This window comes from Lepidochelys kempii, chromosome 16 (genome assembly GCF_965140265.1).
Source record: "Lepidochelys kempii isolate rLepKem1 chromosome 16, rLepKem1.hap2, whole genome shotgun sequence".
Taxonomy (NCBI): Eukaryota; Metazoa; Chordata; order Testudines; family Cheloniidae; genus Lepidochelys; species Lepidochelys kempii.
Window position 1 is genome coordinate 20426216 of NC_133271.1, and position 15473 is coordinate 20441688.

Here is a 15473-nt window from a genome sequence, read left to right on the forward strand (position 1 = left end):
TTTGTCTCAGTTTGAGCATTGCATTTACTATACTCTCTCTCGTGGTAAATATCATCTGGTGCTTTTGTTCAAACCCCAGTCAATGGAGTTTTGCAGATTTATAACAAACTGAGAATCTGGCCAGGGTATATAATTAAACCCATTATTATTTCATATTAAATGGATTATATGTTAGGTTTTTCTGCACTTACCGCGGCTCCCAGGAAGCAGCCGCCAGGTCCCTGCCTCCCCTAGGCACATGGGCGGCCAGGGAGGCTCGACGCACTGCCCTCGCATCTGCAGGCCCCACCCCTGCAGCTCCCATGGATTGCGGTTCCCAGCCAATGGGAGGTGCAGAGCAGGCACTAGGGGCGGGAGCAGCGAGCAGAGCCTCCCTGGCCGCCCATGCACCTAGGGGCCGCTAGGCCCTCGTGGCCACTTCTGGCATCCGCGCCAGGGAGCCTGCCTTAGCCCTGCCCCCACTGCGCCACCGACCGGACTTTTAATGGCCCGGTCGGTGATGCCGACCTGAGCCACCAGAGTCCCTTTTTGATTGGGCGTTCCGGTCACAAACCGGACGCCTGGCAACCCTAACTGGAATAGGTAGAGCAGCACAGTGTCTGTGTGTAGGCAAGGCCTGGGATCCTTCCTTGACGTGGTAGGAAGGCTTGCATGTTCCAGTGACCCTGAAAGCAGTGCCGGCGAGAGCTTGAACTCCCAGCAGGGCCACCCAAACTGGACAGGTCGAAGGGCCGTGAGCCGGTGAAGAGCAGTCCACTGGCCCTCCGGGCTGGGGACTGAGCGATAGGCCAACAGCCTATCCTCATGAGAAAGCTGAGTTAGAGCAACCCGGCAAGGTGACCGTTCCGGGATGGCAGAGCCTTGTTCGTGTCCTTAGCGACGTCTGACGGCCCGGGGAAGGATTCACATTCCGACGGCCTCAGATGCCCTTTGCTTCCCTCTGGCTGGGCTATAAATCTGCGCGCCTGGCTGTGTGTCTTGCGTCGAGAGAAGAATGTGGCTGTGCTCTTGGAGCGCGTCGCCCGCGCGGCCCTCTCATGGAGACGGCGGGGCCGTTACTGTAGAATACCCGTAGTCCTTTCCGTCGGCCCCGCCGGCCTGCCTGTGCGGCTGTCTCGCTCGACCTGGCCTGGCCTGCCTCCTTCCCCGCTAGACTCCCGGGGCGAACGCTTGGCGCTGCTGGCTCTGTGTCTGTGTGTGTCTGTCTCTCTCTTGGTGAGGAGAAACGCATGCGTACAACTCCCCGCTCCACTCCTCCACCAGCCTAGCCGCAGGAAACCAGCTGGCTGCTGCTGGCCTGCATCAGGGGAGCTGAGCGGGTTAAACCCTGGGCTTGGGGGGTGTGTGTGTGGGGGGGGGGAGAGACATCTCAGGGTGAGAAGTGTGAATTCCTCACAGTCTGTCTGACAGCTATAAAACGGACTAAAGCTGACTTGGGAAAGCCACTAGGCAGCTCCTCCTCGCTGGAAACCCAGGCTCTTTGGCTGCCCTTTGAAGTTTGAGGAGAGAGAGAGAGAGGGAGGGAGGGAGAGAGAGAGAGAGAGAGAGTTTGTGTGTCTGCAGCTCCTGCTCCTCCTTTTGCTGCTGCTGCTGCTGTTGCTGCTACTCACTCTTCCCCCCACACACAAGCCTTTGCACCTGGTGTCTGGAGCATCTTCAGCCTTAAAACAAACCCCTTGCACCTTGCTGGCACTTCCCAATTTTTCAAGGTATGGCTTATTTATTGTACTTTCATGGCAATGATACACACGTTTTTTAAATATATTGATTTAGAAGAAGAAAAAAAAGAAACCAAAACAAGAAAAGACAACCCTTTCCCCCCAAACCAAGCAAAAACTTGCTGAAGTGCCAGAAAAGTAACCAGCCCCTTTAGGTTCAGAGAGGCTGGTTTCCCCACCTGGATTCCTCGCTTTGGAGATAGGTTAGACTTTGTTGGAGTCATGTTATGTGTCAGGAGACAGTTATATAACCTTGTAGAATTATTGGATGGGAAAGACGTTAAAGCTGTCTCTCTCTGCTTTGCCATTAGGACACTGGATTTCTCTCCTGTCCATAGACTCATTGATTTGTCCTTCAGTTTTTGATAGGTTTTTATTTTAGGTGGGGTTTTCTCTCCTACTCTGCTCCCTTAAAGATTTGGTTTATTTTTTTGACTGAACAAAGGATAACCCCATAGCAAGTTGTTTTATTGGCTTTGGCCCAGCAGTGTCTGGAAGTCTTAATGAAAACCAAGTGTAAGGCAAGTCTCAGCCACCTGTCCCCGGGACACACAGCCAAGAACTCTGGACTTCAATTAATCAGTGGACTCAGCTTTGGAAACCACCTTCGGAATATTAAGTCAATACACAGCGTGGTGGGGGAGGGGAGGAGGAGGAATTAGAAAATTAACTGATGATCCCGTTAAATGAGACACCAGCCAAATCTGTGGTGACTTTACCCCTAGGGCAAGGTTCCCAAAACTGCTACAAAAGCTCAGGTGGGGAAATGGGGAGAGTATGTAACGGGTGGAAGAGACACTTTTATGCTCCAGACCTGATTGCAATCTTTCCCCCCGTCTCCCATGGGCAGTCTGGGTCTCACTTACCTTCCCACTTTATTGAATATTTACTTTTTAAGGGAAGTCTAGTGTAGGAGAGAGGTTTTTCCTTTCAAACATGTGGTGCTTTGATTGCCCTGAAACATGATTTCCTGAACTTGCTCATCTCTGTCTTCCACAGTGGGGGGTTCCACTTCACTCTAAAATGACCTAGGGTATTCCACTGCATTTTCTTTAAAGTCATGTCATTCTGGGGTGCTGGGTTTTCTTTTACCCTTCCTTCCAGAGTTGCTGCAGGGGACAGAAACGAAAGGCTGATATTTGTGATTTTAACTTTGGAGGATTTCTTTGCTATAGGAACAGACTTTTCCATCCACAGGAACTAGAGTAGAACAAGAGAAAGTGCTATTGAAAAAAGGAAAAATAAGGGCTGTCAATTGTAATCCCTTTTTCATTTTAATTATTGAGTGACAGGGCTGTAGCAGAAAATATTCCAATGATCTTGCTTTTTAAACGTCCAGCCATTTCTTCTTCTTCAATGCTTCCTGCACAGCATTTGCAACGCTTCACTCAACTTATAAAAACACCGACATGCTCTACATTTTGGCTAATTCTCTTGCTGTCAAGTGCTTTCATACAATTCTTTCAGAGACAGATCCTCAGCTGGTGTAAATCGATATGAATCCATTGTCTTCAGTGGACACACACTGGTGATGGAGGGACTAACAGTGAAAATAAATTAGACTAACTGCCACACTGAGAGAAGACATTGATCTCAAATGGAGCGACATCAATTTACACCCGTTGAACATCTGCCCCTATATTTTCTTTTAATTAATTAACTGTATAGCAATTATGGCCACTGTAAAAGTTCAGCAGTCCTTTTTACAAGGTTGTGGTTCTTGCTAGTAAACAAACCCCTATTTTTGTTTATGATCACTGTTATTTTGCCTATTGGTGATAACACAATAAAACAGGATAGTTGACGCTGTGCCTTCTATCTATCCCAAAGTGCAGTGGCTCTGACACTGTAATATTGATCGCATCGCTAAAAATCTGCCGTTAATGAAATTACACCAGCATTTTGAATGGCATACATTTGGGCCTGTTGCTTTACAGAATGAAAATAATTAAATGGCGCTGGAGCAGCATCTTCATCTGTGAAAGTTCTCACCTGAAGGGGACCCTGGCCATTGTCCTCTTTGTAGGAAACATTGCCTTTGTGATATCTCAGGTAAGTGTAGCAACTTGGCAGGTAAAATGCTGGTGCTGAAAGGATAGCTCCATGTTTACCTGGCAGACTGGTTTCTGAGCTCCCAAAAGGAAATAGGCATGTCCCATTAAGCCCAGGTATTCTCCAGCACACAAGTCTTTGTTTTGACGCTGTGTTTTAGAATCTGTAAGCAAAGACTCTTGAACATATGCGTTAGTTATTCCATTGGCAGGTTTTCCTTCTGAAACTTGGATCTCATTAAGAGGGATCTCACCTTATCCCCAGTGTTTACAGAAAATGACACATAATTTTGCATGTTCTTTAGGTGGAACAGTTCCTTCTCCCCGGTTCTTGTTCAGTTGCTAGATTTTTTGATTCCTTTTCATAGAACGTCCTTATCCTTGCTCAAGAAACACAGAATTTATTGAACTCCATAGCCAGGAGAGTGGATGGAAACATAACCCCCCCAATGAAAAATTAATCTTCTAGCCCCATGGAGATGATAAATCCTATGTTTATTGAGAAAGACTCTTGCTATGCATGTGCAGAGTGGTAATGGCAATACATTAAAATCCCAGAGCCAGCATAGGGATGGGTGTGGATGGGCGGGAATGGTGGCAGAGCCATTGATAGCATTCCCGCCTGCTGCACCCTGATGGAAGCAGTGTGCATCACCCTGGCACCTGCTAACAGCAGTGTCATCAAAGGAAAGCTGGGCCCTGGGAACATCTCCCAAAGTGTCAGGCCATGCACCGAAACAGGATCCATTAAGTGCATCCCCAGCCTTTGTAACATCCAGGGAGATGGTTGGGAAGAGATTTTCTGTTCTCTCTTCTACTTCACCACCCATGCACCCACACAAGGCAGGCGAGGGTTTTGCTTTGGGTTTGGAAGGTGCTGTTTCCTTTGCTTTTGTAATTAAACTGAAGAATTGCTATATTGGGTCAGACCAATGGTCCTGCTAGTTCAGTACCCTGTCTCTGACAGGGGCCAGTACCAGAATGTCAGGGGGAGTACACACAACTGGCCAGCTGGAGTGATCCACTCCTGCCTTCTAACGCACAGCTTCTGGTAATCGGAAGTTTACAGTTGCCCTGGAGCGTGGGGTCCCATCCTTATCTTAGCTAATAGCCATTGGTGGACCTATCCTCCATGAACTTACCTATTCTTTTTTGAACCCAGTTATACTTTTGACCTTCACAACATCCCACGGCAATGAGTTCCACAGGTTAGTTGTGTGTTGTGTGAAAAAGTACTTCCTCTTGTTTATATTATACCTGCTGCCTATTCATGTCATTGGGTGACCCCTGGTTTTTGTATTGTGGGAAAGAGTAAATAACACTTTTTTCCCCACATCATTCATGACTTTGTAGATCTCTGTCATATCCCCCCTTAGTGGTCTCTATTTGAAGATGAACAACCCTAATCCTTTTAGTCTCTCCTTGTGTGGAAGCCATTCCATACCTGTTGGTCAACCTAACTCTTCAACATCCTGCGTTTGAATTCAGTGGGGACCAAGGATCAGAATGTACTGAAGAGTTAAGGGTACTGTCTTCATCTGGGAGGTTTTGGGGGCCCCTCCTGTCTCCATCATACTTCCCATTTTAAGTTAATGGGAATTCTGACTGAGTGAGGACTGAATGGGAAAACCATGCTTCTGGGTTTTCCCGTTTCCCTGGGAAGTGGGTGGGGGAAGGCGTAGAAGTTGCATAAGGCCCCGGATTAGAGCTGGTTGAAAATTTTCTGACAGAACAGTTTTCCATTGGAAAATGCTGATTCCACAAAAATGTTTTGTAGGAATGCGTCGATGTCAACAAAATTTCATTAAAAAAATCAAAATGATTCATTTTAATGGGGTCAAAACATTTAATTTCAACCTTATTGAAATGTTTTGTTTTGATTTTTTGTTTCAAAATTACCTTTGCATTCTGAAATGTATATATTATATTATATTTATTATAATAAAGTAAAAATCAAAATGAAATGGTTAGACTGACCTGAAACATTTTTGCAGAAAATGCCATGTCATGGGAGTTTCCGAATGTTGACGTTTCATTCCAATTTGGAACAAAAACATATTTTGAAATTGTGGAATTTCCCACGAGACGGCACTTCCAGTTCCTGCACAGCTCTACCCCCGGTGTAGTGGGAAATGCTGTGTCTCTTCTGTGTATAGGGGTCCATGCCATGGAGAAGCCACTCACGTAGACTCCTCATCCCCTTTGCGCTGTGATTCTGTGCACGAGTGTGCAGCATGGGGTGGGTTGAGGAGAACATGGCCTGTGAGCTGCATGGATCCACCACATAGAGGAGCGGCACGGCAGGCCGCAGTTACTGCTACCATTATGCTTGGATACTATGGTGATGGGTGCTATAGAAAACCCCAAGATTTCTACAGGCAGACTGTTTAGGGGCTCCATGCCCTGTTCCGCAGTTGGAGGGTGATCCCATTCCTCTAATACGCTCACCTTTCCCCCCCTCAAAGCCCTCTCGCTTGGACTTTGCCCCCGCCAATCCAGTTTTGGCCCTGAGCGGGGTCTGCTGTCTTGGGGCCTGGTATCACTGAGTGCAGAACTCCCTAGTCAAGCTAACTCAGCCGTGTAAATGTTTAACGCCTCTTCTCTTCTGAACATGAATGCCTGGCATTGCGAATAGGATAACGCGCAGACGTCCAACAGCCTTGAGGAAGGAGCAGATGTCACGGCATACTGGTGGGGGGAATGGACTAAATGGACAGCATGCACGAGAACCTGTGGGGGAGGTGTCAAATCCCAGGAGAGGCATTGCCTCCGGCAGAGGTACTGTCAAAATAATTAAGTGACACACATGTACTACGTGGCTAGAAGATTGTAATACCATCTACCTGACCTGTTAGGCAAACTGCACAAAATTCTGCTCTCGGTCACATTCTGGCAACCCCACTGAAATCTGTGGACGTTAGCCTTCATATCCCAGAGGTGAATTTGGTCCAGTAAATTACACCATAGCAAACATGTCATTCGTGAAATGTGCTGGATTGAAAGCCCTGGAGAATGAACATCTCTGTCTGTCCACAGAACAGAGACGCACTCATGAGCTTCCTGCCATTGTGCTCCAGTCCTGAGCAGGAAGGGCCCCCTCCGAGGATGAGAAGGCTGTCGCCTCGCTCTGTCCATTCAGTGACCCTGCGGCCTGTCTGCTCATGCAACCAAACAGGGTGTCTGTCAGTGCCAGTGAGACTGGGTGTTTTTATGATGTGGATGTTTGTCTTCTAGGAGTTGGGCTAAAACCACCATCTCATTCCTCTCAAGCCACTAAATTAATAGAGTCATAGATTTTAGAGCCATAAGGGACCATTAGATCATCCAGTCTCACCTCCTGTATAACATAAGTCAGGGAATTTCATGAAGTTATTCCTGTATGTGCTCAATAACTTGTGTTGACTAAAGCATATACTCCCACAAAAGATCTGTCTATCTATCACCGTTCAAGGTGTACTCAGTGTGCTGAGCTCTTTTGAGAGCCTGGCCACTGATTTGGGTGCCCAAAGGGAGCTGAGCACTTTTGAAAACCCAGGTGTGGGTGCTGAACCCTTCTGAAATTGTGAGAGATGAAGTGGAAAATATAAAAATCAGATCTTGCTTTCATCCCCAAAATCTCCAAATGCTTCACAGAATCTATCTATCTATCTATCTATCTATCTATCTATCTATCTATCTATCTATCTATCTATCTATCTATCTATCTACCACATTTCATGTCTAAATAGAGTAAATAACAAAAATTCTGTGATGGCTTGAACTGTAACTTAACAGTTAAGTAGAAGCACCCACTGAACTAGATTGCCTTTGGGGCAAGGCCTGACTTCTTTTTTAGTAAATGTTCATAGCACCTCACACAATGGGGCCCCAGCACACTGGAGCCTCTTGGCGCTGCTGTAATAAACTTAATAAGCAATGATAATAATTGAAGTAAATGGCACCTTTGTCATTGACTTCAATGGGATCATGGTTTAAGGCATTGCCACTATTTACGGGAACCCCTATAAAAACAGGGAATGTAGATTTTATTTGTCAAAGATTATAACCCCATGTCTAACCAACATTTCTTTATTCAGAAGAAAGTCAGTGAGTGGGCTTGCTAATAAAACTTGCACTGGGACATCCAAAAGATACCAGCTCTGCAAAGTACAAGTAAGAATATTCTTTTTTCATGGGAAATGTTCCAAATAATATATTTTTAATCCTGATCCCTGGATTCAGGGGACATTCAGGGGAGCATTGGGAGTGCTTGCATCACCCTAATGGAGGCAGGGAGGAGGTGGAGCCAGGAAGCTGCCCGTCTTTTTAGATTAACACAACAGTATTTCTGGGTAGCTGGGAAACTGACAGGCGTTCATCTTGTCACATATCCAAAACCAAGTGACTGTATTTTGATTCTTGGCTTTCGATGGCTCCCATTACTGCAATATCTGAACACCCCACAGGACCCCTTTGTGGTAGGGAAGCAGCATTGTCCCCCATTTGACAGACAGGGGGATTGAGGCACAGAAAGATGAAGTGACTTGGTCTCATTCGCAGAGTGAGTCTGTAGAAGAGCTGGAAACAGAATCCAGCTCAGCATCTTAGCCAGTTATAGCCCGTGGATGGTGGTAGCAGCTGCCCCCCTTAAGTGGGGATTTTGTTTGGTGGAACTGCCTCTTTCCTTGCCTCCGGATTGTGGGACCACAGAGAAAGTTTCAATCAGTGCCTGCACAGTCTCCCACCTCCCCCTGTGTCGCTGTGTGTCAGGTGCTCTGATGACAACTATGGTGGGAGCAGAAGGAGCTGAGCTACTTTGCAGAAGGCTCTCAGCCCTTTGCAGTATTAGGCCCTTTAAGACATAGGTAGCAGCCAGGCTCCATGGCCTGGAGCAGGCTGTGCAATGCTAATTGTGGAAGCGGCCGGTTGAGGTGTGCCAGAAACCTTTCCTGCGTTTTGTTTTCATCAGGATATTAATGTATCCCATTCTAGGAGTGCCCTCCTACCGGAAGGAGCTTTCGAGAGGAACAGTGTTCATCATTTAACTCCCATGTGTATAACGGAAGAACGTATCAATGGAAACCTTTATATCCTGGTAACAAGACATGCTTTGTGTGTTCTATAGCACTTAGCCAAAATATTTTGATAGTTACAATGCTACATCCTTCAGGAAGACTCAGGGACACCACCTGCCCAGGCTCAAAGGAGCATTCTGCAGCCACAAAGCACTTTTTAAAAAAAAAATTACAAATTAGCTCAAAGGCTGGATCCTGCAGTCCTCTCTCGGGCAAAACTCCCATTGACTTCGGTGAGTTTGGACTCGCAGGCTTGAGTGTTAAAGAAGCTGGTTTGCGCAAGCTAAATGTCCAATGAAGAGTTCAGTGTGGCCATGGAATTGACTCATTTCATTTCAGTGACATTTGGTCTCACACACAGACATCATCTCTATAAATAGCTCTCTGTTTTATCTAGTGTCACTGAAATGAAACGAGTCAATTCAATGGTTACATAGGATAAAACTTTTTAAATTGCCTATGTGGCCTTGGAGCCTAAATCCCATGTTCAGAAATGACTCAGGCACTTAGCTATAGATTTTTCCATCAGACTTTGGCTCCTAAGGACCAGATTTTTAAAGGTATTTAGGCACCTACAGGTACAGATAGGGCTGAGTGGGATTTTCAAAAGCATCTAGGCATTAACTCCCATTGACTTCAGTGAAAGTTAGGCACTTCTGAAAATTCCACGAAGTCCCTGTCTGCATCTTCAGTTGTTTGGATAGCTTTGAAAATGATCTTTGATAATCTGGCCCCATGTGCCTAAGGCTCAGATTTTTAAAGGTATTTAGTTGTTGTTGTGCTCAGCATTGCAATGCCTCACTGATTTAGGAGTCTAAATCTCATTTTCAAAATAAGAGTTAGGCTCCTAAATCAGTGAGGCATTGCAACACTGAACACGGCAACACCTAAATACTGTCAACAACCTGGGTCTAAGTCTCTTTTGAAAATGGGAGTTCGGGTCCCAAGGCGCTTTGAAAATGTTACCCATCATGATTGGGCCTTGTCTGCGGGTGCCAGGAGAACCCTTGTGTCAGTCTGTGCAAAAGCCAGGGACATTCAGGGGAGCATTGGGAATGCTTGCATCACCCTAATGGAGGCAGGGAGGAGGTGGAGCCAGGAACCTGCCCATCCTTTTACATTAGGAGTGGAGCAAGATGCACCATCCAAAAAGAAGGTGCAGCCTGCAGACCTTCTGTACATAGCAGGGAGCAGTTGTGCCTCATGCCTTCTCTTTGTCCTGCCTGCAGTGATACAAGTCCATGATGCACCCGAACCCCTGCCCAGGTCAGGCCTGTCTGGTAGAATTTGGCCCATAATATGAAGGTGGATAAATTATTCATAATCAATAATTTCTTTGTCCAGTTTTGCCTCTTTCCTGTGGCCAGGTGGAAATTTCCACAAATATATTCACTATTGGAAATTATTCACCCAATAGTTTCAGTGAATAATTCTTGATCTGTAGCTGGTATGCAAGCAGCTCGTTGTGAGATTCGGAAAAGGGTATTTTGAAATTCATGCTGTTTTAATGGGACATATAGGTCAGCTGGTATATTTCTGTTCCCTGACTAGTTGTGTGTAACTCTTAGAATCAGGTTGCTGGAGCAAACATGAATTTGCAATTTGTTTCAGTGAATGTTCCTGTCAGAGGATTTAGCCACGTGAATATCTGTGGAAAGCAAATGCAGCTGGGGGTCGGGAGTGGGGGTGCATACAGCCCAAATTAATTCATTAACAAATTCAAATTAAAACTTGTCAAACAGTTTGCTGTGCTTGTCCATATACAGTTGTGAATCTTATTTTATCTCTGTGCTAGTCTACCTATTTAATCTCCATAGGTATAAAATAATATATTAATATATAGTTATTAGATATATAACGTGTATATGTATGACATAGCTATATATCATATATAGATATATTAAAGCACACTTTTGTATTATACTGCAACCCCTTACACAGGTGAGTAGTCCTTACTCCTGCAAGTAATCCCATGGATTGATGTTAGCTCTATAGTTTATAAATACATAGATTTTTCAAAGCTGCCTTGGAGATGCCCATCCTCTAAGCAGCTTTGAAAATTCTCAGCTATAATGTATATATAATTGATAACATTAGTGCATGGTATGACTTGCAGGAGGTAAGGACCAGTTCCCAGTGCAAGGATTTGCAATGCTGTGCCTGTCATGCTATCAGAACTGCAATCCCTAATCTAGTTTCCAAACCCTGGAGATGGTAGCTCCTGAAATGTGGCTAACCGTGCAGTTCATCATCCCATTGATGTTGTTATCTCTCTTAGCAGACATTAGTTGACATTGGTAGGATGAATGATTGTATTTCTCCTGTTTTGAATCTATGTTTATATCCTTTCCCCTTAGATGACTATGTTCACATTTCTAGCAAGCCCTGTGACCTCCATTGCACCACTGTGGATGGTCAGAGACAGTTAATGGTTCAGGCTCGGGATGGAACATCCTGCAAATACACTGATTTCCGAGGGGTTTGCGTGTCTGGAAAATGTGAGGTTGTTAAACATTATAGCAAAAATATTGTCAGTAGCATTCAGAAAATTACCATGGGTGCAATATTTGCCTGGCCCTCAATACTCTATTTACCATTTTTCTAGCCAATTGGATGTGATGGGATTCTATTTTCCACCCACATGTTGGATAAATGTGGGGTTTGCCAAGGGGATGGCAGTAGCTGCACTCATGTCACTGGGAGTTACAGAAAAGGAAATTCTCATCTTGGTAAGACTTTACCTTTCCCCATATTTATAGCGTATGTCTTTTAACATAGCTTTTTTGTACATTAGTTTCAGTTTCAAAATACTACCAAATGCCTTGTTGTTTTCTGGGGTTCTTTCCTTTTTTCATGTTCTGTCTTTTTTTAAAACTGTCACTCTTATGTTTTAGGGCAGGGGAAACCCTTCTTTTAAAGGATACAGGTAACCTAGCAAGGATTGAGAATTACACTGATCCAAAATCTGAGCCTCATTGCATTGAATCTTGGAGCAGCAGAGTTATACAATGGACCAATCTCAGTTTTAAGGTCTTATTTCTAGTTACCACTAAACCTAAGAATAAATGCTTTACAACAATGGAAAGCTAGGATATCTTTGAAAAATTAGGATTCCCAGAGTTAATATATTATAAAGTGTTAGAGCCTAATTCTTCTTTCACTTACGCCAGTGAAAATTAGGAATAACTCCATTAAAATCAATGGTTGACATCCTCAGTTGGTGTGAATCAGCACAGCTCTATTGACTTCAGTGGAGCTACATCAATTTACACCTGCTGAGGATGTGATCCAGTAGTTACACTGGTATCAGATCAATGTAAGAGAGAGGAGAATCAGGCTTGTCATCCTAAATAATGGTGGCTCCTGAGTGACCAGCCAAGAAATGCACCATGGTCCAACTACCAGGCTAGCTGCTGTAGCTAATAAAAGTTTTCAAATAGGCCTTCTCACAACAGTTCGTTGTATTTGATCTGCAACCTACAGACTTTAGATGCAGTTATGAAGATTTCAAACACTCAGAAATTACCCTTAATACCTTTGAGGCTTTCCCCCTTCTAATCTACCTTTTCCTTGTCCTTCTCCACATTGCAAGATAGCAGTTCTGTACTTCTGAGGCCATTTTCAAGATCATATTTCAGACTATTTCAAGAAAATAATTCTAGGAACCTGGGATTTTTTCCATACTGGATCAGATAACTGGTTCATTTAGCCCAATATCCTGATTCCAGTTGTGGTCAGCAGGGGTGTCTTTTCAGAAGAATTCTGGCGGGTGGTAAAGTTGTGTTAGCATGGAGAATTGTATTATAGCTTGGAATTGGAATTATAGCTTGGGATTGTATTATAGCTTGGAAAGTCAGTGCGGGAGGGTGGAACATACAGATTTATGAAAAGTCTGGGGTGGTACAAACCAAGGTCGGGGATGTGGGTGAGGAGCAACTGCTGCCCTAATCCCACAGCAAATGGCATCCCTAATGATCAGTACTTGATGCTTCTAAATAAGGTATAACCCCCTCCCCTATAATATTCATAGACAAGTATGCCCAGATCTATATGGAAGAATAATTTCTTCCTGACCAATATGAGGATCGTTTTACACACTGATGAATATAATTTGACTTTCTTTTTCTAAGTATGTATAATTGTAAATCTTATTATTGATCATAACATTATTCTGATTTAATTGCATGAGAAATATAAATGGGATGAACAGTAGGACACAAACTGTGGGTTCAGAAATACTGTTAGTATTTTTCTTAGTGCAATCAACACAATTGGAGCTACATTATAAGACAAATGGGTGCTGGTTTACAAATAGTTTTCAAGATCAGTCTCAGTGTGTGAAGGTCCAGTAAAATGTGCCTTTGGGTCTGTCTCCACTGCAACCAGGTGTGACTGCAGCATGTGTAGACATACCCAATCTAGCTTTGATCTAGTCATCTTGAATAACACTAGCAGTGAAGCTGCAGCAGCATGGGACAGTCACTTGACTGCATACCCAGGGTCCCTGTGCTGCCATGTCATCATTGCTATTGTTATTTAAGCTAACTAGACCAAAGATAGCTTGCATATGTGTACATGTGCTGTAGTCACACCTCTGACTGCAGCGTAGACAGACTCTTATTCAGAGATTATGGGCCAGATCCTCAACTGGTGCAAACTGACGTTGCTCTGTTGAAGTTGATGAATTTACGTCAGTTTACTGCTATGGAGGTTTTCACCCCCGGAAAAAGAGGCAGGAAAGCTACCTTATATGGATGGAAGTTAGGAGTAATGTGACGGTTATTAACGGCTATCATTTAAAAAAATGTAATTGGGAAGGATCAAATGTTCAGAAAGCCATCTTTCCTGAAAAGTGACCAATCTTGATTCTTGAACTCATCTTTGTTCATATTATTGGTTATAAGGTTTTCCTTTCATTAATGTATAGTTTTCCATAGGCTATTCCCTGGTAACACACATTCCTGCTGGAGCCAGAGATATCCAGATAGTAGAACGGAAAAAATCGGCAGATGTTTTGGGTGTGTATAACCTCTTGGTACTTAGCTGAAAATTGTGAGTGTGTCTGTGTGCGTGTGCATATTTATATTTTTTCTTTGCAAGTAAACGCATTTATTGAGAATACATTTGCAGACATGGACCAAATCCTCAACTGGTGTAACTTGTCATAGCTCTGTTGAAGTCAATGGAGCTACACTGATTTACCCCCGCTGAGAATCTGGCCCAGGCAGTGCAACATTTTAGTTGCTTTAACTCTGATCTGTTGAACAATGTATATTACTGTTGTTGCAGAGAATTGTACCAGATGCACATCCTTGATCTCAAATAATTTCTGTGCACCTTCATTTCTCTCTTGATCCCATGGAACTTCTGCATCTCAGTGAAAGTACATTGGCTACAGCATGCCCTCAGTAAAAAGCAAATATGATTTAGACGTTTGCCTCATTGATATTGTGGTGGAAGGTGACTAATGCCCATGACTGAATCCAGGTTTCAGATAGGTACAGGAATTGGATGGTGTGGGCAAATTGACTCTGCTCAAGTAACTCACACATATGCTTTAGCTAGTGTCAAGTTCTGATGCTGCCTTCAAGCTCCATGGTTATTAGAACCATGGCTTAGGTGGCAAGATTTCCATGTGCCAAGAGAAGGATAATCTGTTTCATTTTCTAAAAAATGGAACTCCTGGTGCACTGAGTCATGAAACCCCACCCGTTTGTCTACAGTATGTGAAACCTTTATTATTTTAACATGTATATTGGGGCCAAAAGGCCACATTCAGGTTGGGCCCCGTTGTAGGAGGCCCAGTACAAACATGTAATAAACGACAATCCTTGCTTTTTACAGTCTCGCACACATGTGCACAAAATACTGATGTGGAAATAAAGTAACAATGGCAATAAACTTATTGTGATACTCATGATGCTCACCGTTGTAAAGCACTTTGAGGTCTATGGATGAAAAACATTATATGTGAGATAGGTGGTATTATTATTTATTTATTATTATAAAATAAATGTTCATTATGATATTAATGATGTTTTAGGATATTATTATAAAACAAATGTAATAACCTAAGTAAATGTCAGGTATTATCATCATCCAGGAAATAAAGATACTTGAACTTTGTATGGGAAGCAAATAGCAATGATTAAGACGTAATTAGCTTAATCTGAAGCAAGGGAGATTTAGGTTAGATAGTAGGAAAAACTTTCTAACTATAAAGATAGTTACGTACTGGAAAAAGGTTACAAGGGAGGTTGTGGAATCCCTGTCCTTGGGAAGTTTTTAAGAACAGGTTAGATAAACACCCGTCAGGGATAATCTAGGTAGACTTGGTCCTGCCTCGGCGCAGGGGACTAGACTAGATGACCTCTTGAGGTCCCTTCCAGCCCTACATTTCTGTGACTGCATATTTCTTTTGCATTCAATGAAGCTGGTTACCTGCTCTCTCTGTCTTTTTAAGCTGTTGCAGATGAAGCTGGGTACTATTTTTTCAATGGGAATTACAAAGTCGACAGCCCAAAGAACTTCAACATTGCAGGCACGGTGTTCAAGTACAGAAGGCCTATGGATGTTTATGAGACTGGCATAGAATATATCGTCGCCCAGGGGCCGACTAATCAAGGCTTGAATATAATGGTGTGCTCTGG

The 15473-nt window shown here is 43.8% G+C and overlaps 1 protein-coding gene across 1 annotated transcript in view; it reads left to right on the top strand.

Annotated features, from left to right (window-relative positions):
• The first annotated feature begins 1441 nt into the window (after nt 1-1441).
• The window catches only part of ADAMTSL2 (ADAMTS like 2), a 46615-nt gene continuing 32583 nt past the window's right edge, over nt 1442-15473 (top strand). The window contains exons 1-9 of the mRNA XM_073313969.1: nt 1442-1709; nt 3656-3770; nt 6405-6547; nt 7846-7921; nt 8741-8843; nt 11181-11326; nt 11429-11552; nt 13761-13841; nt 15287-15462. Of these exons, the coding sequence (XP_073170070.1) occupies nt 3657-3770; nt 6405-6547; nt 7846-7921; nt 8741-8843; nt 11181-11326; nt 11429-11552; nt 13761-13841; nt 15287-15462 (963 nt within the window). The 5' untranslated portion in view covers nt 1442-1709; nt 3656. The remainder of the gene's footprint in view (nt 1710-3655; nt 3771-6404; nt 6548-7845; nt 7922-8740; nt 8844-11180; nt 11327-11428; nt 11553-13760; nt 13842-15286; nt 15463-15473) is intronic.